General features: G+C 38.6%; 1 protein-coding gene across 7 annotated transcripts in view; it reads left to right on the forward strand.

Moving 5' to 3' along the window:
• The window catches only part of MTBP (MDM2 binding protein), a 152,088-nt gene that overhangs the window by 62,148 nt on the left and 65,649 nt on the right, over positions 1-24,291 (forward strand). For 3 of the 7 annotated variants that reach the window (XM_073794701.1, XM_019932057.3, XM_019932058.3), the window contains exons 18-22: positions 2,169-2,435; positions 4,008-4,257; positions 4,986-5,099; positions 8,126-8,191; positions 9,494-9,837. In XM_073794701.1, the coding sequence (XP_073650802.1) occupies positions 2,169-2,435; positions 4,008-4,257; positions 4,986-5,099; positions 8,126-8,191; positions 9,494-9,532 (736 nt within the window). In that variant the 3' untranslated portion in view covers positions 9,533-9,837. Of the gene's footprint in view, positions 1-2,168; positions 2,436-4,007; positions 4,258-4,985; positions 5,100-8,125; positions 8,192-9,493; positions 9,838-24,291 lie in introns of those variants that run through there. The other 4 variants (XR_004522713.2, XR_012327329.1, XR_004522714.2 and 1 more) reach the window with 2 other exon arrangements.

Below are 24,291 nucleotides of genomic sequence, written 5' to 3' on the forward strand. Positions count from 1 at the left end.
TTTTCCTTAACATTCATGGTTCTTAGTGGTTTTCTAGATTCTGTCAATCGCCCAGGATAGAAATAGGACTCATCAGTAATCCTTAGGGTTGGGGCTGATTTTTAATGAAATGTGTTTTATTAAACAACAGACTAGAGAAAGAATGTTAGAGAATTGAGAGACCTAGGTTCTAGTCACTCTTCTGCCACCAGTTAACAGTATAACTTAGGAGCTCATTTTTCCCACCTGTTAAATTAAACTGTTGGTTTATATCAGAGATTTTTCAGTCCTAGCTGCACTTTAGAATCACCTAGGTAGCTCTCTAAAAAAATGTCCAAGACTGATTCCAACCCCAGACCAATTAAAGCAGAAACTCTGGGCATCAGTATTTCATAAAAACTCTTCAGATGATTCTAATGTTCAGCCGTGGGTTGACCCCTAAGTAAGATGACCCTTACACTTTACGTGAGAGATAGCATACGAAATTGGTTAAAGTCAGACTCTGAAGTCACCAACCTGGGTCTGAATCCTGGCTGAGCTACATATCATCAGCATAGCATAAGATTTGCTGTGGTAGAAAATGAAACCACTGATGATGATGATGGTGATGATAAGAGCAGCAGCATACATTTACTGACAGCTTTGCTTGCATGTTCCAGGCACTGTTTCTGAGTGCGTACGTGTACCCATTCATGATCCTCACCATAGCTCTTTGAGATACTGCTACGAATCTCATCTTGCAGAAGAGGCAGCAGTAGCATAGATAAAATTAAGTAGTTTGGCCATGTTCACACAGTGGTAGAGCTGGATTTAAATCCAGGGAGTCTGGCTCTCTAGTCTGTACTCTTAGAAATCAAATATGTATCACAAGAGAAAGAGAAAACCTCCGTCAGGCAATCAGGTTGGGGTAATGATACACTCCTTGAGTGTTGAACTAAAAGCTTATAGACCCAAAGTTCTGACTCTAAGGAAACTTCTTAGAATTTTACAAGTAAAGAGGACAGATAACAGAAAAAGGTTTTAATGTTTAAAGTCCTGTCATCGTATATGTGAAACTGTTTCCTTGATGTAGAAGGGGAGAATGTGAAGGGTATTCCAAGGTCACACATCTCATTGGTGATTTTCTTGATACGCTTATTTGTTGTACTTAACAACATGGGATTTCTTTGTTTTTTTAAGCCTTATCAAAGCATTTATTTATTTATTATTTTTATTTATTTTTTGGCTGCGTTAGGTCTTAGTTGTGGCACGCGGGATCTCCATTGAGGCACGCGGGATCTTCCCTTGCAGCGCAGGCTCTTTGTTGCGGCGCACGGCCTTCTCCCTGGTTGCTGCGTGCAGGCTCTAGGGTGCGTGGGCTCTGTAGTTTGCGACACGCGGGCTCTCTAGTTGAGGTGCGAGCTCAATAGTTGTGGCTCGCGGGCTTAGTTGCCCTGCAGCACGTGGGATCTTAGTTCCCTTACCAGGGATAGAACCTGCATCCCCTGCATTGTAAGGCGGATTCTTTACTACTGGACCACCAGGGAAGTCCCTAAGATGGGATTTCTTTAAGTCCAGAAGCATTCACTGAGCAAACATCTCATTGATGTTAAATCACTGAGCAAACATCTCATTGTTGTTAAATCAGATTTAGCTAGAAACCAAATGCACACACAGCTGAAGTGTTTGAAGGAAAATTTGTCAATCAGTCAGTAAGGTGGAAATGAGTTTCAAAGGGAAATTTCAAAATGTTCTGAGCTGTGTTTGGTGAGCCAGTTTAGAATGCCTTTATACCCTGTTAATCTTTGTGTTGAAAATAAACTTGTTCTTTCTAACAGAAGTTAGCATTTCACGTCATTACATATCAGCCATGCTGAAGTATCAGAGGTTGGTAGAGATTTAAAAAGTATCAAAACAGCAACTGTATTATTTTGAAAATAAGCCAGAGGATTAACTTAATCTGTTGCCCAGAAACAGTCAAAGAGGAATCAGATTGTACTTCAAATTTTTTTAATCTTTTGCCATGTTGTGTAGCAGGCTGGAAAAAACTGAACTTGTGAGGGAAGTTGGCCGTTCACTCAACCTTCCAACAATTATTAGGAAGTTTAGTAAGAACTTTTTAAGCACATGTTTTGCTTTTCCCTAATTGGCAGGGAAAAGCCCATGGCTGCCTTGGAGTCTTTGATTTTAAAGATCTTTCTCTTGTTTAGATATTGCTTGGATGACCGAAAAGCATTAGAAAGAGATGGGGGATTTTCAGAACTTCAGTCTCGTCTTATTCGTTATGAAACTCAAACTACATGCACCAGAGAAAGTTTTCCAGTACCTACCGTACTGAGCCCTCTTCCGTCTCCAGCAGTTTTGTCAGAGCCCGGAAGTGTCCCTGATGGAGAAGCTTTACAAAGTGAACTCCGGACTGAAGTCTCCCGAGGAAAAAGGAGATCAAAAGATCTGAACTGCCTTTATCCCCCCAAAAGGTGGTATATTAAGTACATAAAGATAGTATCTTGACAGAAAGTATTTTAGGCCGAGGGTAATTGAATTAATCTTTCAGATTTTTAAGCTGCTTTCTGTGCAGATTTTAATGTAATTCATTCATACAGGAACTGTGTTTGTATTGTGAGCAGTTGATGATTATGCTTATAAGTTATACAAGGAAATGACTTGGAAAAAACACATTGTTTCTTGCTTTATAATATACAGCCCATCAGCACGATGGGTTGTAAAGCTTTTAAGCCATGGAACACTGGCGATCTTATCCAATAGATTAAGCAGCTGAGCTGCTCTGTTGAAGGGGATGTTTAGGGATGCAGTTTTTCTGTTAGCTCTCTTCTCACTGTTTCCTACCTACACTGGCCCCTTAAACAAGGGGTTTCATGAGGTACCATTTTTGGTTGAACCTGGGCTATGGCAGTGAAAGCGAGGAGTCCTAACCACTGGACCACCAGGAAATTCCCATGAGGTACCGTTTTAAAACAACTTGTTTCATATAAAATATAGCTTTAAAGCCTACATAATAATATATGAAAAATGAGATCTTTCTAGCTAATTTATTTGCTAGCTAAATAAAATATCCAAATACCTGAACAGAAATTAGAAGCTTATGAGATAAACACTCTAATTTCTATTGAATTTATATATCTTTAGAACCTTTGTCAAATTTAGGTCTTTGGCACCTAAAACAAACCTTAAATTCTTATTATATGTAAATCTTTCAAAAAGTGTCAAATATCTTAAAGTGAAACTTTCAAATCTTCTTTTAAACAGTGAAAATTATTAGAATCCTTTTTCCCTGATGGGGAATAACTAAATTATTTTCATGAGGACTTTACAAGTTCATGGTAATATTTACATGCGATAAAGCTAAAAAGCAAATCCATTGACATTTAGGATACTGTATTTTGTAATAATATTTTTTATTTCTGACTGTGACTGATAGATATGTGTTCCAGACAAGAAAGTACACTGTGGCCTCTAGGTTAACAGAATTGAAAAATATGAGACCCTATCTTGTAACAGGAAATTTAAACATTCTAGAAAGATTGAAACAAGAGCTACTTTTATAGTTTTATTTCTGTTTGTTTTAACACTGTTATTTATTTTGCTCAGGTAGTTGCATAGCTACAGCAAGCATGATTATTATGGTTTCTTCATCAAAATTATCTTAATAGAAAAGTATAAGTACTTGGCAGATGAGTACTGGATCTATAAATAGCATTGCCTGGAGTGCCATCCCTGATTTCTGTGAGAAATTGTAAATTAACGGGGAGGGTGACAGTAATGTTGCTAGTTTTTCCTATTAGCTTTTAATACTAGCTGAAATCCTAGAATGTTATTCATTGCCTTCTGTGTTCTAGTCACTCATTTGAAGAACTAAGGGAGCAACTGTATAATATGATGTTGACTGCTTATTTAAGGCAGTAGTAGCAAGAAATTGTGTTTGCTTTTCTTGGGTTTATATGTCAATGGTTATGGTTGTAACATTTAAGACAGAAAATGGACTTCATTGTTGATTCACTTCATCTGCATTATATTTTCCCCCCCATTAGACTTGTGAAATCTGAAAGTTCAGATTCTCTTCTTTCTCAGAGAAGTGGCATTACTAATCATCATCATCATGCAGTGACATCCAGAAAGCCACGGGCAGAGAGATCATTACCTGTGACTTGTCCATCTCTTCCAGTTCTTAGCAGTGAAACTCCCAAAGTCACTACAAATGCCAGTTCAGGTCAAAAAAGTGTGCCTGAATCAAAAACATCGAGGCCCAGTAAGGAATCCAGATCACAGAAACACACACGGGTAAAGATTTACTTCCTGACTCTCTTAGTTCTGCACGGGAAGAAATTTCTTCATTTGATTCGTTTTAAACGTTTGTCTAAAAATTTTACGAATGAAATGAAATGGTATCTTTAATTTACTTTAAAATAATTCAGGGGAGTTCCCTGGTGGCCTAGTGGTTAGGATTCTGGGCTTTCACTGCCTTGCCCGGATTCAATCCCTGGTCCAGGAACTGAGATCCTGCAAGCTGTGTGGTATGGCCAAAAAAATGGAGGAAAAAAAAAATTCAGTGCAAGAAGGATAATGGAAAAGTGAGTGGGGGCGTATAAGTGAAACAGAAAGAGCCACAAATTGATCCTTCTTGAAACTGGTAGTAGATACATCGAGATGAGGATTTGTTACAAATATTCTCTTTACAGTGTTTGACATTTTCCATAATAAAAAATAAGTACACACCTGTATATCCCTGCTGTGTGTACCTTTTACACTCAGATTTTGATTCAGAACTCAGGATATGAATTCCTCTCTTCAGATACTCTGGTCCTTTCTTCCTGACAGATAGCCTGCGACACGTGTGATCGTGTCACTGTTTCAGATCTCCTTTCTTCTAGATGCTTTGTCTTAATGAGCTTATCTATCTTTAGCATAGCTACATGGTTCTGTGATTCACAGAACTTAACTCTAAAGCTGAAATAATATGTTTGTACCTTTTCCAAGACATATTTGTTGTATACTATGTTCTGTTCAAGATATTGAAAGAAGTAGTTACTGAAACCCTGAAGAAACACAGGATTACTGAGGCTCACGAATGTTTCACGGCTTGCAGCCAACGTCTCTTTGAGATCTCGAAGTTCTATCTAAAGGTACAGTGTCTTCTCTACTGATGGCAAAATCGAGGTCAAGTTCTAATGTTCCTATTTGACACAAGATAATATTGACTGAGTATTTTTTACACTGATAGCTTATTGCCAATTTTTTTTTAATGGAGGTAGAAAAATTGGAGTCAAAAAGTTTATATTTGATTTATTTGATTTTAGTTCTCAGATGTAGAAAACTACACTTTAACTGGTATCCTCAGTGTTTCCCTAACAAGCCTTTGACTTAAGTTGATAATAAGCTTCCACTTACTTTATTCAACTTATTCAAGTAATTTTAGTATATAGTGAAACTACTGGAGGGAGTATCGAAGCACCCAGCTTCTAATTTTGGATCCATTATCTGCTTGTTGTAAGACATTGGACAGATCGGCCATTCAGATGACAATTTTGTAAAACTTAGATGGTGTTAGATTAGTTCCAGTTTTCAGAGTTTCTGACTTGAATCACAATTTTATATGGGTTCCTGATTAAAACTGCAGATGGACCGCATGCATTCGATTCCCTTCCCTTCTAATATCTCTCAAGAAACACAGTATTGAAAGTACAAAAACTAAGAAAAGAGGAAAGGAGAAATGTAGAAATGTTTTCATACATTGTTGAACCAAAAAAAATACATGGAAGCGTGGTATAACAGAGTAGAAGAAGTGACAGCCTAAATGTCTGCCTGGGGACACCTGTGAGAGGCAAGCCAGTTCAACAGACACGGTCTGTGACCTGCTCAGGTCTTGGAGACACCAAGTATCATGGAAAGCAGGGGCAAGGTGCCAGGTGAAAAAAAAGAGGAGTTAAATAGAGATCTACAGAGTGAACTGGGGAGCCTTCAGTTTGCTCTGCACGCTTTTCCCCCGCAATGTTAACTACAGATAAGTATATTATACATAGTTTTATCCTCACCACCCCCCACCCCACCCCTGCGACAATGCAGGAAATAGTCTCTGGAGAAAAAAGAATTGGAGGCCACGGTAAAAAGTCCAACTGGCCCCTTATTCCCCTACCTTGTAAAGATACCAATGAACAAGCTCTGTACAGACAGAGCTTCCAGTAAGATTTTTACTATCTCATTTTAAAATATGACTGGACAGCCAAGAGTTAGCATACTTTTTAGAAAAGCTTCTAATACAGCAGATGCCAAAACATGAAGGAACAAAGGGAACTATAAAGGAGCAGAAAGCTGAAGAAAACTTCATAAAAAACTATATTGTCTCAGAGAGAAGATAATTGGGTGCACAAAACCGGAATGGGATGCTGTTTCCAAAAACTATAGAACATGAAAGCTCCTTAAAATTAGAAATATGATAAAATCAGTACAATAGAAAGGCTGAACAGTTGAGATTAAGAAATTTACCAGAAATTAGTATTAATGACAAAATTAAGGATAAAAACATTAAACACAGGATAAGAAAATGGGGGAATTAATCCAAAAGATCCAATATGCTAATAATAGGAGTTTCAAAAATAGAGACTAGAGGAGAGAAAACTCAAAAATATAACAGAAAGTTTTCTAGACCTGAAGGACGCACTCCTTCTGCTGGAAAGGGCACACAGCTTGTCCAGCCTAGTGGATGACAGTTCTACAAGCCACATCACTGTGGAATGTCACATCTCCTGGGACAGAGAGAATATTTCCTAAAAGCTTCCCAGGAGAGAAAGTAGTTTACATACAAAGAATCAATAAGAGTGGCATTGGATTTTTCTGTGTGCCAGAAGAAGGTAGAACAGTATCTTCAAATTCTGAAGGAAAGTGATTTACCTAGTATTTTATACCTGGTCTAGAAGTCAGTCAGGTATGAAAATTCAGTACAGATACTTTCAGTCATGGAAGGTCTGAAAAATTCTGTCATTTTTTTACCCTTTTGACAAATCTGTGAGAAGATGAAATTCAATAGAACAAGGGACTGAATCAAGAAATAAAAGAAGAACTAACCTAGACTGGGGAAGATAAGTCCCAATGGGACCAGGCTGAGGGAGCAATTGGACCAAATTGGAGCAGGCTATGGGAGGAGGATCTCCAGTTTAAAAAAATACAATTAAGAAAACAAAAGCAAAAACGAAAAGCTGAAGTGAGAGATTATCCAGGATCCCTGAGTGTTTGAAGAACTTTGCTGTACATTTAATCAGTCTTTCACAGCATTGTGGGGTGGGGGTAGGATTATACACGTGGAAAACTAAGCAAACGTAGTTCAACTACAGGATAAACAAAACAGATGAAAGAGAAATTATAACCGTTATACATTACTTAGCTCAGGATTGAACTATATTTGCTTAGGTATAAAATGCAAACATTGACTATTTACTAATCAAAAATTTGTGGTGCAGCTGTTACTGAGAGGAAGAGAAGGGAGGTGGGAGGATTCAGAGACCTGAATCTGGGATAACAGCAATCACTGTCTAGAACTGTTAAATCACGAAATAAAGTATAAGCTTATTATTTAGTAACATGAAGGTATAAATAAGAGAAAGAGCTTAAAGAATTCAAAGTGACTACTTCAATGGAACATAGCTTGGAAGTGCAGCAGAGGATTACTTTTTTTTTTAAATACAATTGGGTTTTAAAATTTTTATAATATAATTTGATATAGTCATTACCTTTTTACAAGTCAGAGATTTCAGTTTTATTTCCTATGTCATTCCCTCTTTGTGGTGGAATGAAATAGCCAAAAAGAAGAGAGAGAAAAAAAGTTATTTTATCTGAAAAATAAATATGAACTGTATGTTCATTTCCTGAGTAATGAAGTTAATGTGGCTACTCATAGTTGAGGATGGGGCTTAGGTTTGGTCAGTGCCATTGAGTATTTGAGATTAGAGTGGCATGGATTTATGTATATATGGATGTATTTTGGTTAGAGTACTTTGACAGGAACTAAATTATAATCTGTTACTTTGATTTTTTTGTAGTATCTCCCTCTTCATGTTGATACTTACAGAATTAGGATCATCTCAAGTTTTTAATAATGACTTGTTCTCTGTAATTTAATGTGCAGATTTAAGCTGCTGTATTTTATTATGTTTAGGATCTTAAAACTTCAAGGGGTCTATTTGAAGAAATGAAGAAAACAGCAAGCAACAATGTTGTACAGGTAAATAAATTATTCCCAAGAAACGACATTCAATTAAATTGCTATTTTATTGCAGGTTAGTACCTATGATGCTGTAATATATGCAGTAAGAATTAGTGAGTGGTCTTTTCAACTTTGTCCCTATGACCACTCTTTAAAATAGTGAATAATAGACTTATGCAAGCAGAATCTTTAGTAGTATTTAAGAGATTTCTCTGTTAACAAAGGAGCTTCTAAACTGATGTTAAGAAAGAAACAGAAAAAAAAAATCCAAAGAGCTGGAAAAATTAATCCATTTCTATTAGCTATTTTCAGTTTAGTTAATTTCTTCTTAGTGATGCTTTGAAAGTACATTTTTCAAATAAAGGTGAGAAAATAGAGTCCAGTGAGAAAACTGCTTGTCCAGTGAGAACATCTTGTCCAGCGAGAACACTACTGTATTCCGCAGCGGAAGTTCAGCAAAAAGTGTTCTTGAGCAAGAAAATAAAATGTGGGGTTTTTTTTCCATTTAAAAATTCATGATCTAACATATAATATGTATACACATATGCAAAGAAACACATACAATTTATTTTTATTTATTTTTTTAACATCTTTATTGGGGTATAATTGCTTTACAATGGTGTGTTAGTTTCTGCTTTATAACAAAGTGAATCAGTTATACATATACATGTGTTCCCTCCCATATCTCTTCCCTCTTGCGTCTCCCTCCCTCCCACCCTCCCTAACACATACAATTTAAAAACATAATTTTAAAAGAGAATATCCTTGGGATCACTCACTGTGCAACCTGGGAAATAAAATATTGTGGGGACCTTGGAAACCCCCAAAGAATCCCTTCCCCACCATATCCCACTGCATCACCTCTGGAGGTAACCGCTCTACTGATTTTTGTGTGTGTGTGATAATCATTTCCTTAGTTTTTTTTTTTAATAGAAGTATAGTTGATGTATAATATTATGTAAGTTACAGGTGTACAATATAGTGATTCACAATTTTTAAAGGTTATACTCCATTTTTAATTACTATAAAATCTTGGCTCTATTCCCTGTGTTGTACAATATACCCTTGCAGCTTATTTTATACATAATAGTTTGTACTTCTTAATCTCATACTCCTATATTGCCCCTTCCCCTTTCCCTGTCCCCACTGGTAACTGCTAGTAAAATGTATTTTCAAGATAATATATATTTTAAGATTTTGACAGGTTATTTTTTGCTTTAAATTTTCTACCATACTCTTTTGAAATTTTAACAATATCTTTTTCTATCACTTGTGTTTCCAATAGAAATGTACCATAATCATATTTTTTTCTCTCCCTAGGTGATTGAATGGGTATTAGAAAAGACAAGCAAGAAATAGCACAAAATCATTCTCTTTGGATAATTATAAATTGGACAGAGCTATTATTTACTTTTTCCTTCCATAGTTTGAAAATTACAAACAAATTTCAAACTTTATTCAAAGAATAGATGTTACATCTCTAAAGAATTTCATAAATATCCTATATTTATATAGTTTTGAGGTTGCTCAGTTAATGTATTTATAATTGTATACTTATTTTATAGTTTTACTGTATTTTAATTTTTTAATATTTTTATATATGTTTACAAATTTTACTCTTGGTTATTTAATTATTCCAATAAATAGAAAAAGATATTTCTTTACTTCTTGGTAAATGTCTTTGTTGTTAGGCCTATTTAAATTAATAAGTCTTAAGTAAGACATTGCCAGTGGTTTTTCTCATGTGTTCCAATAGCATGATTTATTGGATGGCCCCTGATTTAGAAAATATTGGCAAGAAAATTCACACAGTTAGCCATGTTCCCTTACCCCTGCCCTAGAGCCACCACTGTTGAGCTATTCATTTTATTTGGGATCAAAAATGAAGAAAGAGCAAAACTTATGAAAATAAGACACAGTGAAAATGACTAAGTACAGACTCCCAGAAAAAAAATACCTTTTCCCATGGCAGAAAATCTGGAAAATGTGGAAAATGCAAAAAAGAGTGGAAAAAAATTCTAACATTGTTTCTGTCTATAGGTAACCACTGTTAATATTTTTAAACATTATGTTTAAAATATTTTCAGAATTGGTGTCATATGTGTGTGTATGTTTGTGTACGTGTGTTTATATGTGTGATGTGTGTGTATATTATATTAATTTATAGCCTGCTTTTCACTTAACAATGTGATATAACTTAATGATCTATGATATAAAATGATTTTTATATCATATATCATCATTTTAATAACTGCATGATACAAATGAACCACAATTTGTTAAATCAGTCCCTCATTGTTGGACATATGAGTTCAATTTTTCCTTACTAAAAATAAAACTTTAATGAATATTCCTGGTACATCACTGATTATTCCTTAGTATAAGTTTTTCGGAGTGGAATTTGTGATTTTTGGTAAATTTTTCCAAATTGCCTTTCTGAGAGATCAGTGTGTACACCCACCAGCAGAGTCCCCGTTTCCTTTTCTGATGGCTGAAAATAGTGAGGGTGAACATTTTAAAAAATATTTTGGCCGCTTTTTCAGTAAATTTAATTGGTCAAAGAAATTAATTTCTAAATTTCTAGATGCCTTCCTGGAATTCCAAAGCTGATCTCCACATTATCCACGTCAGGGCCTAGACTCCCACAGGGTCAGAGGTTTGGGCTGCAGCCTCCCTTATTTGGGCTTCTGGAGAAGGGGAGTTACAAGCCTTCCCTATACCTGCACGCTTTCCATACTCGGATACTACTTTAACTTAACTTCCATGCAGTGCTCCTACTTCATACCTTTTGTGAACTTCCCATAAAAAATATTTCAAAGTAAAAAGTGACAAGATATTTCAGATAAATTTGAAAGCAGGTACAAAGGAGAGATCTAAAAGGCCCAAAGACTTCAGGTCAATTTTTGGAATAGACTAAAAGTCATGGAAGAAAAGGCAGGCTGAACTGAGGTTCAGCTGTACATACTTTGGGCTGTGTTCCAGGAGAGGAACCCTGCTGACCAGTTGTTCTGTCTATATATACGATAAGTATGAGCGGGACCTCATGTGGGAGGGAGAATATAGGCTGAGCTTAGATATCAGATGTTCTGAGGAGTTATTTCCCAGTGCTGGGAATAATGCCTAAAGCTCCCGCTCTTTATAAGGACTCTTTTTTGGAGAAAGAGGGAGCCACAGGGCTGGACTAGCTCAGTTCCGTTATCTAGTGATGGTACATTTGGCAAAATTGTTGCCTGCATAACCTGGAAAAGAGAATTTGTACCAAATGAACTCATGGATCTAGTTAAGGTTATTTCCAGACAGAATGCTAGAAGTGTCAATGAGCCATTTGTTTGTTTATTTGGCTGAATACAATAAGGTGCAGGACAAGATAGATGAACAAGAGGAGGGACTGTTCAGTTTTCTAGCAGCACTTTGAGGAGATACAGAGGGCTTAGAACATTCTGGATTGGAAAATAAAATGTTTTCCCGCTTCTAGTATCTCTAATGGCAAAATATTCTCCAAGTAAGTAATAGCCTCAAGAAAAAGATCAAACCAAAGGTCTAGCGATATAATTCTTTATTAAGACCTTAGAAATATTTAAAGTAAACTCTCGTAGCAAGACAAAAGGGCTTTTAAGAATCTTCAGGGTGTTGCCCCGTGGCACTCTGACACCCAAAGTAAAGAGGACCTGTCCTGAAAAGAATTGTGGGTGTGGTTTTCATCTAATAGACTAGACTATAACTTGATACATAGAGAGCCCACACATTTTATTTTTATTGGAGATGTAATTCACATATTATGAAATTCACCCTTTAAGGTGTATAATCTAACAGGTTTTAGTATATCCACAAAGTTGTGTAATCATCACCACTGTCTAATTGCATAACATTTTCCTCACCCCAGTAGAAATTCCGTATCTACTAGCAGTCATTTTCTGTTCACCACTGGCAACCACTAATCTGCTTTCGGTTCTCTGGATTTGCCTATTCTGGACATTTGATGTACGTGGACTAATATGATTTATGGTCTTTTGTGTCTGGTTTCTTTTACTTAGCATGAGGTTTTCACGGTTCATCCATGTTGTAGCATGTATCAGCATTTCACTGTATGAATCTGCCACATTTTGTTTATCCGTTCATCAGCTGATGGACATGTGGGCTGATTCCACTTTTTGGCTATCATGAATAATGCTCCCATGGAGGTTTATATACAAGTTTTGGCATAGACATATATTTCCATTTATCTTGGGTATATGCCTAGGAGTGGAATTGTTGGACTATGTATTCAACAGTAACTGTTTAATTTTTTGAGAAAAGGCAGACTGTTTTCCAAAGCAGCTGCACCACTTGACATTTCCACCAGCAGTTCCAATTTCTCCACATCCTTGCTAATACTTGTTATTATTTTTCTTTTGACAAATGATAGGAAATATGAGGTAATATCTCATAGTGGTTTTGATTTGCATTTCTCTGATAAATAATGTTGTTGAGCATCTTTTCACATGCTTATTGGCCATTTGCATATTTTCTTTCCGCAAATGTCCACCAAATCCTTTTTTAAGGACTTTTAGGTGGGATTATTTCTCTTTTTATTGTTGAGTTATAAGAATTCTTTATATTTTCTGGATTCTAGTCCCTTATCTATGATTTACAAATATTTTCTTCAATTCTGTCCTTCCACTTTACGGTTTTATCTCTTACATTTAAGTCTATGATCCACTTTGAGTTAATTTTTGTGTATGGTGTGAAGAAGGGATCCACCATCATTCTTTGACATACGGGTATCCAGTTTTACCAGCATAATCTGTTGAAAAGACAGTTCTTTCTCCATTGAATTTTCTTAGCAACAGAAAGTCCATAACATTTTAAGGAATTTGTATCAAAATGAAAAGAGACTTCTGAGCCACCAAATTTCAGTGGGCATGAAGCAGGGTGAGAAAAGTGTTCAGTTGCAAATATGGACTATTTTTTTTATGGAAAAGAAAGACTTTTCAGAAAGTCAAAGCCAAGAGGCCGAAGGGCAGAGCCAATAGTAATGGATTAGAGTACCACTCCCAGGTAGCAGAAATGAACCCTGGGTCACATCCCCTGCCCCGGCAAGGGATAAATGGTGACATGTGCCCAGCTGGATTTCAGAATTACTATGAACTAGTGATTAGTCCCTTAACAAAGGAAGTGTCTGCTGCAGTTACCCTGTCCCTGCCTCACCATTGTATGTTGGACGTACAGATGGCAGTTAACTTAGGTTTCTTAGGTCACAATATTCTGGATTTTTAAAAGCCACACCCTGAGTCTCATCCCTATCTGGACTGATGAAAATCATGAAATATTGGACTTTATCCCATATTGGGAGGAAATGAGCATATTTTGTATGTAAGAGAAATGAAAATAATTGTGGCCAGAGAGTGGAATGCAGTAGGTTTAACATGGCCACAAAGCTTTGAGCTCCTCCCATCAAGAGATGGAGTCTATCTCCCTCGTCCTTGCATCTGGGCTGGCAGTGTGACTTGCTTTGACTGGTAGAATATGGTACAAATGACATGGTGTGAGCTAGAACCTAGGCTTTGACCATCTTGCAGCTTCCGGTTTGCTCTTGTAGAACCTTGCCTGAATGTAAGGTAGGCACATAAGGGAACTGGTCTAGCCTACTAGATGTTGAGAGGCCATACAGAAGAGAACTGAGGTGACCCAGTAGACAGCCAAACCGGCTGCAAGACAGTGAGTGAGGCATCTTGGACCTCAGTCCAACAGAATGCTCCAGCTACATACAGCCATATTCTGTGAGTGAACCCAGGCAACCCACAGAATAGTGAGATAATATGGCACTGTGTTCTAAGCCACTAGGTTGTGAAGTGGTTTGTTTTGTGTAAACATTATGTTCTGTTCATGTTGAAGAATTCATTGAGAGGCCAGGTGCAAGAAGGAAAGTTGCAAAAACTTCACTGATTAAGGTCTTAGTTCGAAGGCCTGACTTGAAGAAGAAAGAAGTCGCTTCTTTCTGGACTGGGTTTGCCTTTCTTGTGAGACCCAGAAAACTTGCAGAGGGAGCATTTCCTTCACCCCTTGTGCAGGTGAAAATTACAAAGCAGGGACACTGCAATTAATGAGGGGTTGTGAAGGTCTTTCCTGGACTTTCCTTTGAGTTCTTGGGAAGAAATAGACTATATTCATCCAAAGAATTACAGTTGAAAGTTGCTGAAAATATAACTGGCTTTATTTCTTGAAAAGAACAAAGTTTTTTTTTCAACATTCCCAGGCGCTGCTCCAAGCTAAGGCAGAATCACAGCCATCAGGCCAAGTGTGAGAGCAGGATGGGCTCTGCCCGAGGCTAGATTCAGGGTTAGAGGCCTTGCCCGCATGCTACCTGTGCCTTGGGGGATAGGCTGCGTGTGCATCAGCTCCCACTTCTCTTGTGCGCACTGGTCATCCTTGTTTTCACCGTCCTCCGCCTCTGCCCTACTCTTTGCTCTGACAATGTCTGAGCAATGTTCTCAGTGTCGAGTCTTATACCCTTGCAATAAACTGCTTTTTTTATGTCGAAGGAAAAAAAACAATGGAGGATAAAAGGCCAAAATACAGGTTCCTACTGCTTTTCTGTTATCAGACAAATGTGTTTCCATCCCTTACTTGGACATGGTTTAGTTATTTTAATGAGGTATTAGACTTGCTTCCCCTAGTGAAATCCAATTTAGTGTAATTTAGAGGACTGGGTGACATGATAATCAATTTCAAGTCCTATATTCAAATAGTTCTGTTATGTAAGATTTTATAAACAAGTTAAAAATATTATTCACTACTATCAGATCATTACTTACCCATAAACAGAAAACCTTATTTATTTATTTTAAACATCTTTATTGGAGTATAATTGCTTTACAATGCTGTGTTAGTTTCTGCTTTACAACAAAATGAATCAGTTATATATATACATATGTTCCCATATCTCTTCCCTCCTGCGTCTCCCTCCCTCCCACCCTCCCTGTCCCATCCCTCCAGGCGATCACAAAGCACGGAGCTGATTTCCCTGTGCTATGCGGCTGCTTCCCACTAGCTATCTATTTTATGTTTGGTAGTGTATTTATGTCCATGCCACTCTCTCACTTTCTCCCAGCTTACTCTTCCCCCTCCCGATATCCTCAACTCCATTCTCTAGTAGGTCTGTGTCTTTATTCCCGTCTTACCCTAGGTTCTTCATGACATTTTTTTTTCTTAAATTCCATATATATGTGTTAGCATACGGTATTTGTCTTTCTCTTTCTGACTTACTTCACTCTGTATGACAGACTCTAGGTCTATCCACCTCATTACAAATAGCTCAATTTCCTTTCTTTTTATGGCTGAGTAATATTCCATTGTATATATGTGCCACATCTTCTTTATCCATTCATCCGATGGACATTTAGGTTGTTTCCAGCTCCGGGCTATTGTAGATAGAGCTGCAATGAACATTGTGGTACATGACTCTTTTTGAATTATGGTTTTCTCAGGGTATGTGCCCAGTAGTGGGATTGCTGGGTCATATGATAGTTCTATTTGTAGTTTTTTAAGGAACCTCCATACTGTTCTCCATAGTGGCTGTATCAATTTACATTCCCACCAACAGTGCAAGAGGGTTCCCTTTTCTCCCCACCCTCTCCAGCATTTATTGTTTCTAGATTTTTTGATGATGGCCATTCTGACTGGTGTGAGATGATATCTCATTGTAGTTTTGATTTGCATTTCTCTAATGATTAGTAATGTTGAGCATTCTTTCATGTGTTTGTTGGCAGTCTGTATATCTTCTTTGGAGAAATGTCTATTTAGGTCTTCTGCCCATTTTTGGATTGGGTTGTTTGTTTTTTTGTTATTAAGCTGCATGAGCTGCTTATAAATTTTGGAGATTAATCCTTTGTCAGTTGCTTCATTGGCAAATATTTTCTCCCATGCTGAGGGTTGTCTTTTGGTCTTGTTTATGGTTTCCTTTGCTGTGCAAAAGCTTTGAAGTTTCATTAGGTCCCATTTGTTTATTTTTGTTTTTATTTCCATTTCTCTAGGAGGTGGGTCAAAAAGGATCTTGCTGTGATTTATGTCATAGAGTGTCCTGCCTATGTTTTCCTCTAAGAGTTTGATAGTTTCTGGCCTTACATTTAGGTCTTTAGTCCATTTTGAGCTTATTTTTGTGTATGGTGTTAGGGAATGATCTAATCTCGTACTTTTATATGTACCTGTCCAGTTTTCCCAGCACCACTTGTTGAAGAGGCTGTCCTTTCTCCACTGTACATTCCTGCCTCCTTTATCAAAGATAAGGTGACCATATTTGCGTGGGATTATCTCTGGGCTTTCTATCCTCTTCCATTGATCTATATTTCTGTTTTTGTGCCAGTACCATACTGTCTTGATTACTGTAACTTTGTAGTATAGTCTGAAGTCAGGGAACCTGATTCCTACAGCTCCATTTTTCGTTCTCAAGATTGCTTTGGCTATTCAGGGTCTTTTGTGTTTCCATACAAATTGTGAAATTTTTTGTTCTAGTTCTGTGAAAAATGCCAGTGGTAGTTTGATAGGGATTGCATTGAATCTGTAGATTGCTTTGCGTAGTATAGTCATTTTCACAATGTTGATTCTTCCAATCCAAGAACATGGTATATCTCTCCATCTATTTGTATCATCTTTAATTTCTTTCATCAATGTATTATAATTTTCTGCATACAGGTCTTTTGTCTCCTTAGGTAGGTTTATTCCTAGATATTTTATTCTTTTTGTTGTAATGGTAAATGGGAGTGTTTTCTTGATTTCAACTCAGATTTTTCATCATTAGTGTATAGGAATGCCAGAGATTTCTGTGCATTAATTTTGTATCTTGCTACTTTACCAAATTCATTGATTAGCTCTAGTAGTTTTCTGGTAGCATCTTTAGGATTCTCTATGTATAGTATCATGTCATCTACAAACAGTGACAGCTTTACTTCTTCTTTTCCAATTTGGATTCCTTTTATTTCCTTTTCTTCTCTGATTGCTGTGGCTAAAACTTCCAAAACTATGTTGAATAAGAGTGGTGAGAGTGGGTAACCTTGTCTTATTCCTGATCTTAGTGGAAATGCTTCCAGTTTTTCACCATTGAGGACAATGTTGGCTGTGGGTTTTTAATATATGGCCTTTATTATGTTGAGGAAAGTTCCCTCTGTGCCTACTTTCACAGGGTTTTTATCATAAATGGGTGTTGAATTTTGTCGAACACTTTGTCTGCATCTATTGAGATGATCATATGGTTTTTCTGCTTCAATTTGTTAATATGGTATATCACGTTGATTGATTTGCGTATATTGAAGAATCCTTGCATTCCTGGAATAAACCCCACTTGATCATGCTGTATGATCCGTTTAATGTGCTGTTGGATTCTGTTTGCTAGTATTTTGTTGAGGATTTTTGCAGCTATGTTCATCAGTGATATTGGCCTGTAGTTTTCTTTTTTTGTGACATCCTTGTCTGGTTTTGGTATCAGGGTGACGGTGGCCTCGTAGAATGAGTTTGGGAGTGTTCCTCCCTCTGCTATATTTTGGAAGAGTTTGAGAAGGATAGGTGATAGCTCTTCTCTAAATGTTTGATAGAATTCGCCTGTGAAGCCATCTGGTCCTGGGCTTTTGTTTGTTGGAAGATTTTTAATCACAGTTTCAATTTCAGTGCTTGTGATTGGTCTGTTCATATTTTCTATTTCTTCCTGGTTCAGTCTCAGAAGGCTGTGCATTTCTAAGAATTTGTCCACTTCTTCCAGGTTGTCCATTTTATTGGCATAGAGTTGCTTGTAGTAACCTCTCATGATCTTTTGTATTTCTGCAGTGTCAGTTGTTACTTCTCCTTTTTCATTTCTAATTCTATTGATTTGAGTCTTCTCCCTTTTTTTCTTGATGAGTCTGGCTAATGGTTTATCAATTTTGTTTATATTCTCAAAGAACCAGCTTTTAGTTTTATTGATCTTTGCTATCATTTCCTTCATTTCTTTTTCATTTATTTCTGATCTCATTTTTATGATTTCTTTCCGTCTGCTAAGTTTGGTTTTTTTTTTTCTTCTTTCGCTAATTGCTTTAGGTGCAAGGTTAGGTTGTTTATTCGAGATGTTTCCTGTTTCTTAAGGTAGGATTGTATTGCTATAAACTTCCCTCTTAGAATTGCTTTTGCTGCCTCCCGTAGATTTTGGGTCGTCATGTCTCCATTGTCATTTGTTTCTAGGTATTTTTTGATTTCCTCTTTGATTTCTTCAGTGATCAATTCGTTATTAAGTAGTGTATTGTTTAGCCTCCATGTGTTTGTATTTTTTATAGATCTTTTCCTGTAATTGATATCTAGTCTCATAGTTGTGGTCAGAAAAGATACTTGATACAATTTCAATTTTCTTAAATTTACCAAGGCTTGATTTGTGACCCAAGATATCTATCCTGGAGAATGTTCCATGAGCACTAGAGAAAAATGTGTATTCTGTTGTTTTTGGATGGAATGTCCTATAAATATCAATTAAGTCCATCTTGTTTAATGTATCATTTAAAGCTTGTGTTTCCTTATTTATTTGCATTTTGGATGATCTGTCCATTGGTGAAAGTGGGGTGTTAAAGTCCCCTACTATTATTGTGTTACTGTCGATTTCCCCTTTCATGGCTGTTAGCAATTGCCTTATGTATTGAGGTGCTCCTATATTGGGTGCATAAATATTTACAATTGTTATATCTTCTTCTTGGATCGATCCCTTGATCATTATGTAGTGTCCTTCTTTGTCTCCTCTAATAGTCTTTGTTTTAAAGTCTATTTTGTCTGATATGAGAATTGCTACTCCAGCTTTCTTTTGGTTTCCGTTTGCATGAAATATCTTTTTCCATCCCCTTACTTTCAGTCTGTATGTGTCTCTAGGTCTGACGTGGGTCTCTTGTAGACAGCAAATATATGGGTCTTGTGTTTGTATCCATTCAGCCAATCTGTGTCTTTTGGTGGGAGCATTTAGTCCATTTACATTTAAGGTAATTATCGATATGTATGTTCCTATTCCCATTTTCTTAATTATTTTGGGTTCGTTATTGTAGGTCTTTTCCTTCTCTTGTGTTTCTTGCCTTTAGCAGTTGTTGTAGAGCTGGTTTTGTGGTGCTGAACTCTCTCAGCTTTTGCTTGTCTGTAAAGGTTTTAATTTCTCCATCAAATCTGAATGAGATCCTTGCTGGGTAGAGTAATCTTGGTTGCAGGTTTTTCTCCTTCATCACTTTAAATATGTCCTGCCAGTCCCTTCTGGCTTGCAGAGTTTCTGCTGAAAGATCAGCTTTTAACCTTATGGGGATTCCCTTGTGTGTCATTTGTTGTTTTTCCCTTGCTGCTTTTAATATGTTTTCTTTGTATTTAATTTTTTACAGTTTGATTAATATGTGTCTTGGCGTATTTCTCCTTGGAATTATTCTGTATGGGACTGTCTTTGCTTCCTGGACTTGAATAACTATTTCCTTTCCCATATTAGGGAAGTTTTCAACTATAATCTCTTCAAATATTTTCTCAGGTCCTTTCATTTTCTCTTCTTCTGGAACCCCTATAATTCGACTGTTGGTGCATTTAATGTTGTCCCAGAGGTCTCTGAGATTGTCCCCAGTTCTTTTCATTCTTTTTTCTTTATTCTGCTCTGCAGTAGTTATTTCCACTATTTTATCTTCCAGGTCACTTATCCGTTCTTCTGCCTCAGTTATTCTGCTGTTGATCCCTTCTAGATAATTTTTAATTTCATATATTGTGTTGTTCCTTGTTGTTTGTTTCATCTTTAGTTCTTCTAGGTCCTTGTTAAATGTTTCTTGCATTTTGTCTATTCTATTTCCAAGATTTTGGATCATCTTTACTATCATTATTCTGAATTCTTTTTCAGGTAGACTGCCTATTTCCTCTGCATTTGTTAGGTCTGGTGGGTTTTTATCTTGCTCCTTCATCTGCTGTGTGTTTTTCTGTCTTCTCATTTTGCTTATCTTACTGTGTTTGGGGTCTCCTTTTCGCAGGCTGCAGGTTTGTAGTTCCTGTTGTTTTTGGTGTCTGTCCCCAGTGGCTAAGGTTGGTTCAGTGGGTTGTGTAGGCTTCCTGGTGGAGGGGACTAGTGCCTGTGTTCTGGTGGATGAGGCTGGATCTTGTCTTTCTGGTGGGCAGGTCCACGTCTGGTGGTGTGTTTTGGGGTGTCTGTGGACTTATTATGATTTTAGGCAGCCTCTCTGCTAATGGGTGGGGTTGTGTTCCTGTCTTGCTAGTTGTTTCGCATAGTATGTTCAGCACTGTAGCTTGCTGGTCGTTGAGTGAAGCTGGGTGCTGGTGTTGAGATGGAGATCTCTGGGAGATTTTCGCCGTTTGATATTATGTGCAGCTGGGAGGTCTCTTATGAACCAGTGTCCTGAAGTTGGCTCTCTCACCTCTTAGGCACAGCACTGGCTGCAGCACCAAGAGCCTTTCATCCACTCGGCTCAGAATAAAAGGGAGAAAAAGTAGAAAGAAAGAATTAGTAGAAGAAAGAAAGAAAGAAAGGAGGGAGGGAGGGAGGAAAGGAGGAGGGAAGGAAGGAAAAAAAGAAGATAAAGTAGGGCTTTCCTGGTGGCGCAGTGGTTGAGAGTCCGTCTGCCAATGCAGGGGACATGGGTTCGTGCCCCGGTCTGGGAAGATCCCACATGCCGCGGAGCGGCTGGGCCCGTGAGCCATGGCTGCTGAGCCTGCGCGTCCGGAGCCTGTGCTCCGCAACGGGAGAGGCCACAACAGTGAGAGGCCCGCCTAATCCAAAAAAAAAAAAAAAAAAAAAACGATAAAGTAAAATAAAATAAAGTAAGATAAAATATAAAAGTTATTAAAATAAAAAAGTAATTATTAAGAGAAAATAAAAACAAAAGCAAAAAAAACCGGACGGATAGAGCCTTAGGACAAATGGTGGAAGCAAAGCTATACAGACAAAATCTCACACAGAAGCATACACATACACACTCACAAAAAGAGGAAAGGGAAAAAATCAAAATCTTGCTCTCATAGTCCACCTCCGTAATTCGGGATGATTCGTTGTCGCTTCAGGTATTCCACAGATGCAGGTACATCAAGTTGATTGTGGAGCTTTAACCCGCTGCTCCTGAGGCTGCTGGGAGGGATTTCCCTTTCTCTTCTTTGTTCTCACAGCTCCCAGGGACTCAGTTTTGGATTTGGCCCCGCCTCTGCGTGTAGGTCGCCGGAGGGCGTCTGTTCTTTGCTCAGACAGGGCGGGGTTAAAGGAGCAGCTGATGCGGGGGCTCTGGCTCACTCAGGCCGGGGGAGGGAGGGGCATGGAGTGCGGGGCGGGCCTGCGGCGGCAGACGCCGGCAGACGCCGGCAGACGCCGGCAGACGCCGGCAGACGCCGGCAGACGCCGGCAGACGCCGGCAGACGCCGGCAGACGCCGGCAGACGCCGGCAGACGCCGGCAGACGCCGGCAGACGCCGGCATGATGTTGCAGTAGTCTGAGGCGCGCCGTGTGTTCTCCCGGGGAAGTTGCCCGTGGATCCCAGGACCCTGGCAGTGGCGGGCTACACAGGCTCCCCGGAAGGGAGGTGTGGATAGTGACCTGTGCTCGCACACAGGCTTCTTGGTGGCGGCAGCAGCAGCCTTGGCGTCTCCCGCCCGTCTCTGGAGCTCCTTTAAGCAGCGTTCTTAATCCCCTCTCCTCGCGCACCAGGTACGTGGGGGGTTTCTTGCCTTTGGGGACGTCTGAGGTCTTCTGCCAGCGTTCAGTAGGTGTTCTGTAGGAGTTGTTCCACGTGTAGATGTATTTCTGGTGTATCTGTGGGGAGGAAGGTGATCTCTGCGTCTTACTCTTCCGCCATCTTCCCGGAAGCCCCAGAAAACCTTTTTTAAAAGAGGATTTTTAAATGCACATTTAAGAAGTTCATGTAATATAGTGGGTATTATAGTCATATGTTCCCTGGCCCCATTTCTCAGCAGTAACTGATAGTAAGAGGCCTTTTTAAAAAAATGTATCCTTGTGGACATTTTTATACAAGTACAAGCGTATTATACACACGTCCATCTCTCCTCAACCGAGCAGACCCAACACCCCTTCTAATGGCCCCTTTGCTGTCATCAGGTGAAATTCATAAATACTGGTCTTAGGCCAAGTTCCCTAGAAAATGAAACATGTGGCAAGGATTAGGTGCTGATGCTTTATTTAGGAGGCCCAATTCCAAGGCCTTCACTGAGAGTGAAGACAAGAAGCGGGCAGGGGGCAGGGAAGCAAGGCAGGTGATGCATGATGACACCGGCTGCTGCTTCATGAAGCGCAGAGAGACACGGCCAGTCACCTAGCAGGTGTGCAGTCACATGGGATGCCTCTCAGGATGTACGGTGCATGGCGGGTCCACAGGAAGGAGGCAGAGGAAGGTTCTCTGCCCAGCTCCTTCCTGTGATCATCTCCCGTTTGGCTCCACAAAGGCTTCAATAAATCGCCTACAGATCAGGGTTGCTCAGGTCATCACCTTTAGCAGCTGCTCAGGACACCTATGCCCTACAGAGCGGCTTTTCATCCAAGTCTGGCATTGATGAGAGAACCCAAAAATGCAAGTATGTCTCTCCTTAGCCTGGCTGCCTGGCAGCAGCCCAGGGGAGAGGTCAGGGGAAGCAGCGTTTCCAGGCAAGCAATGGATTGGCTCTAAGTGGCAGAAACACTTAGGTCAAGCAGAGCTGTCTGTGGTGATGCCTGAAGTTGAATAAGCGGGTGAAAAGTCTGGGAGACCAGGCAATCGCATTGAGGGAATCTGAGGAGATACACAGGATGTGCCTAGTAGAGTAATCTAACTTACATGCACTCAGAAATTTGTTTTAATTGATATCCCCTAATTGTAAAGAAGTTTTGGAAAAGATTAATGATAATATAATATGCATTTCAATATGGAGAAGCTGGGGTACTACTACACTGAAAGTCAAAATGAAGTAGTCGAATATTTGACTTTTAGTTGGATTCAGCATGAATGAGGCACATATAATAGCCGTCATGTGTTTGACTCAAGTACCACAAACACACTCGCTACCAGTGACTTGTTTTTATAAAATGCCCTGAGCAAAACAAAAACACAACCTTTCTTCTATATGCATGGTAGTTGTATACCTAGAAAATTCAGAATATATTGAATGAGTCAAAAAATGTTTTCATTTGTAAAATGTAGTCAGGTCTAGGCTCAGATCATTATACGTGTTTTTCACCTAACTCAGCAGGCACAAAAATTGTGTGGGAAATGGTTCTATTGGATGTGAGGACTGTCGTCACATTGCAGGGAATCTAACCAACCCTGGCTCCTGTTCATCAAACTGATAGCGTCATACTCCTGCACCCCTTCCCCCGCCCCAGCCCCATCATTGTGACAACAACAGTAGCACAGACTTCCAAATGCCCCGCAGTACCATTCTTCTTGAGAACCACTTCTTTTTAAAGAACAAATGGACTATATAACTACATATCTATATCTGCATTTTTCAGAACTTGCATTTAGAAATTTTGTCCATATTAGATGGACCATTCTTTGTAACAGCTGCAGAATATTCTGATGTATTGGTGAGCTGTGATTTATTTAGCTCTATCGACGGTCACGTGGACCTTTTCAGCTTCTTGTTACGAATGTTGCTGCAAAGATGATCTTTATACGTTAGCCTTTGTGCACTTCTGTAATATATCTGTAGGACAAATTCCCATAAGTCAAAAGGTACATGTATTTGTAAATTTTTATAGATATTGCAAAATTGCCCTCCAAATATATACCTACTAATGGGTGTATAAATGCCTGTTTTCCCATCACTTCCCACCACTAAGTATTGTGGAAGCTTTAATCTTGGCCAATTGGTTCTTTAAAGATAAAAACGAGAAAGTTTAAATATCCTATTTAAAGCCATTTTCAGATCATTTTATATTACCTAGGAGCCCCCAGCCTTGATTTGTCTTTTGTACAGGACACTCACGTGGAAAAGAGATTGGACTTTCAGTGTTTTCTAGAGTAGAACAGGGTGATGACTAAAATTGACACAGACGTTAAGTTTTGGCTCTACGAGTGTAAGAATTTTCTAACAACTCTAGCCATCCGGCAATGGGATGGCTGGCCTCAGGAGATAAGGAGCCTCCTCCGTATAGCTGAAAATTTTCAATTTCAGGTGGAATG

This window comes from Tursiops truncatus, chromosome 17 (assembly GCF_011762595.2).
Source record: "Tursiops truncatus isolate mTurTru1 chromosome 17, mTurTru1.mat.Y, whole genome shotgun sequence".
Taxonomy (NCBI): Eukaryota; Metazoa; Chordata; class Mammalia; order Artiodactyla; family Delphinidae; genus Tursiops; species Tursiops truncatus.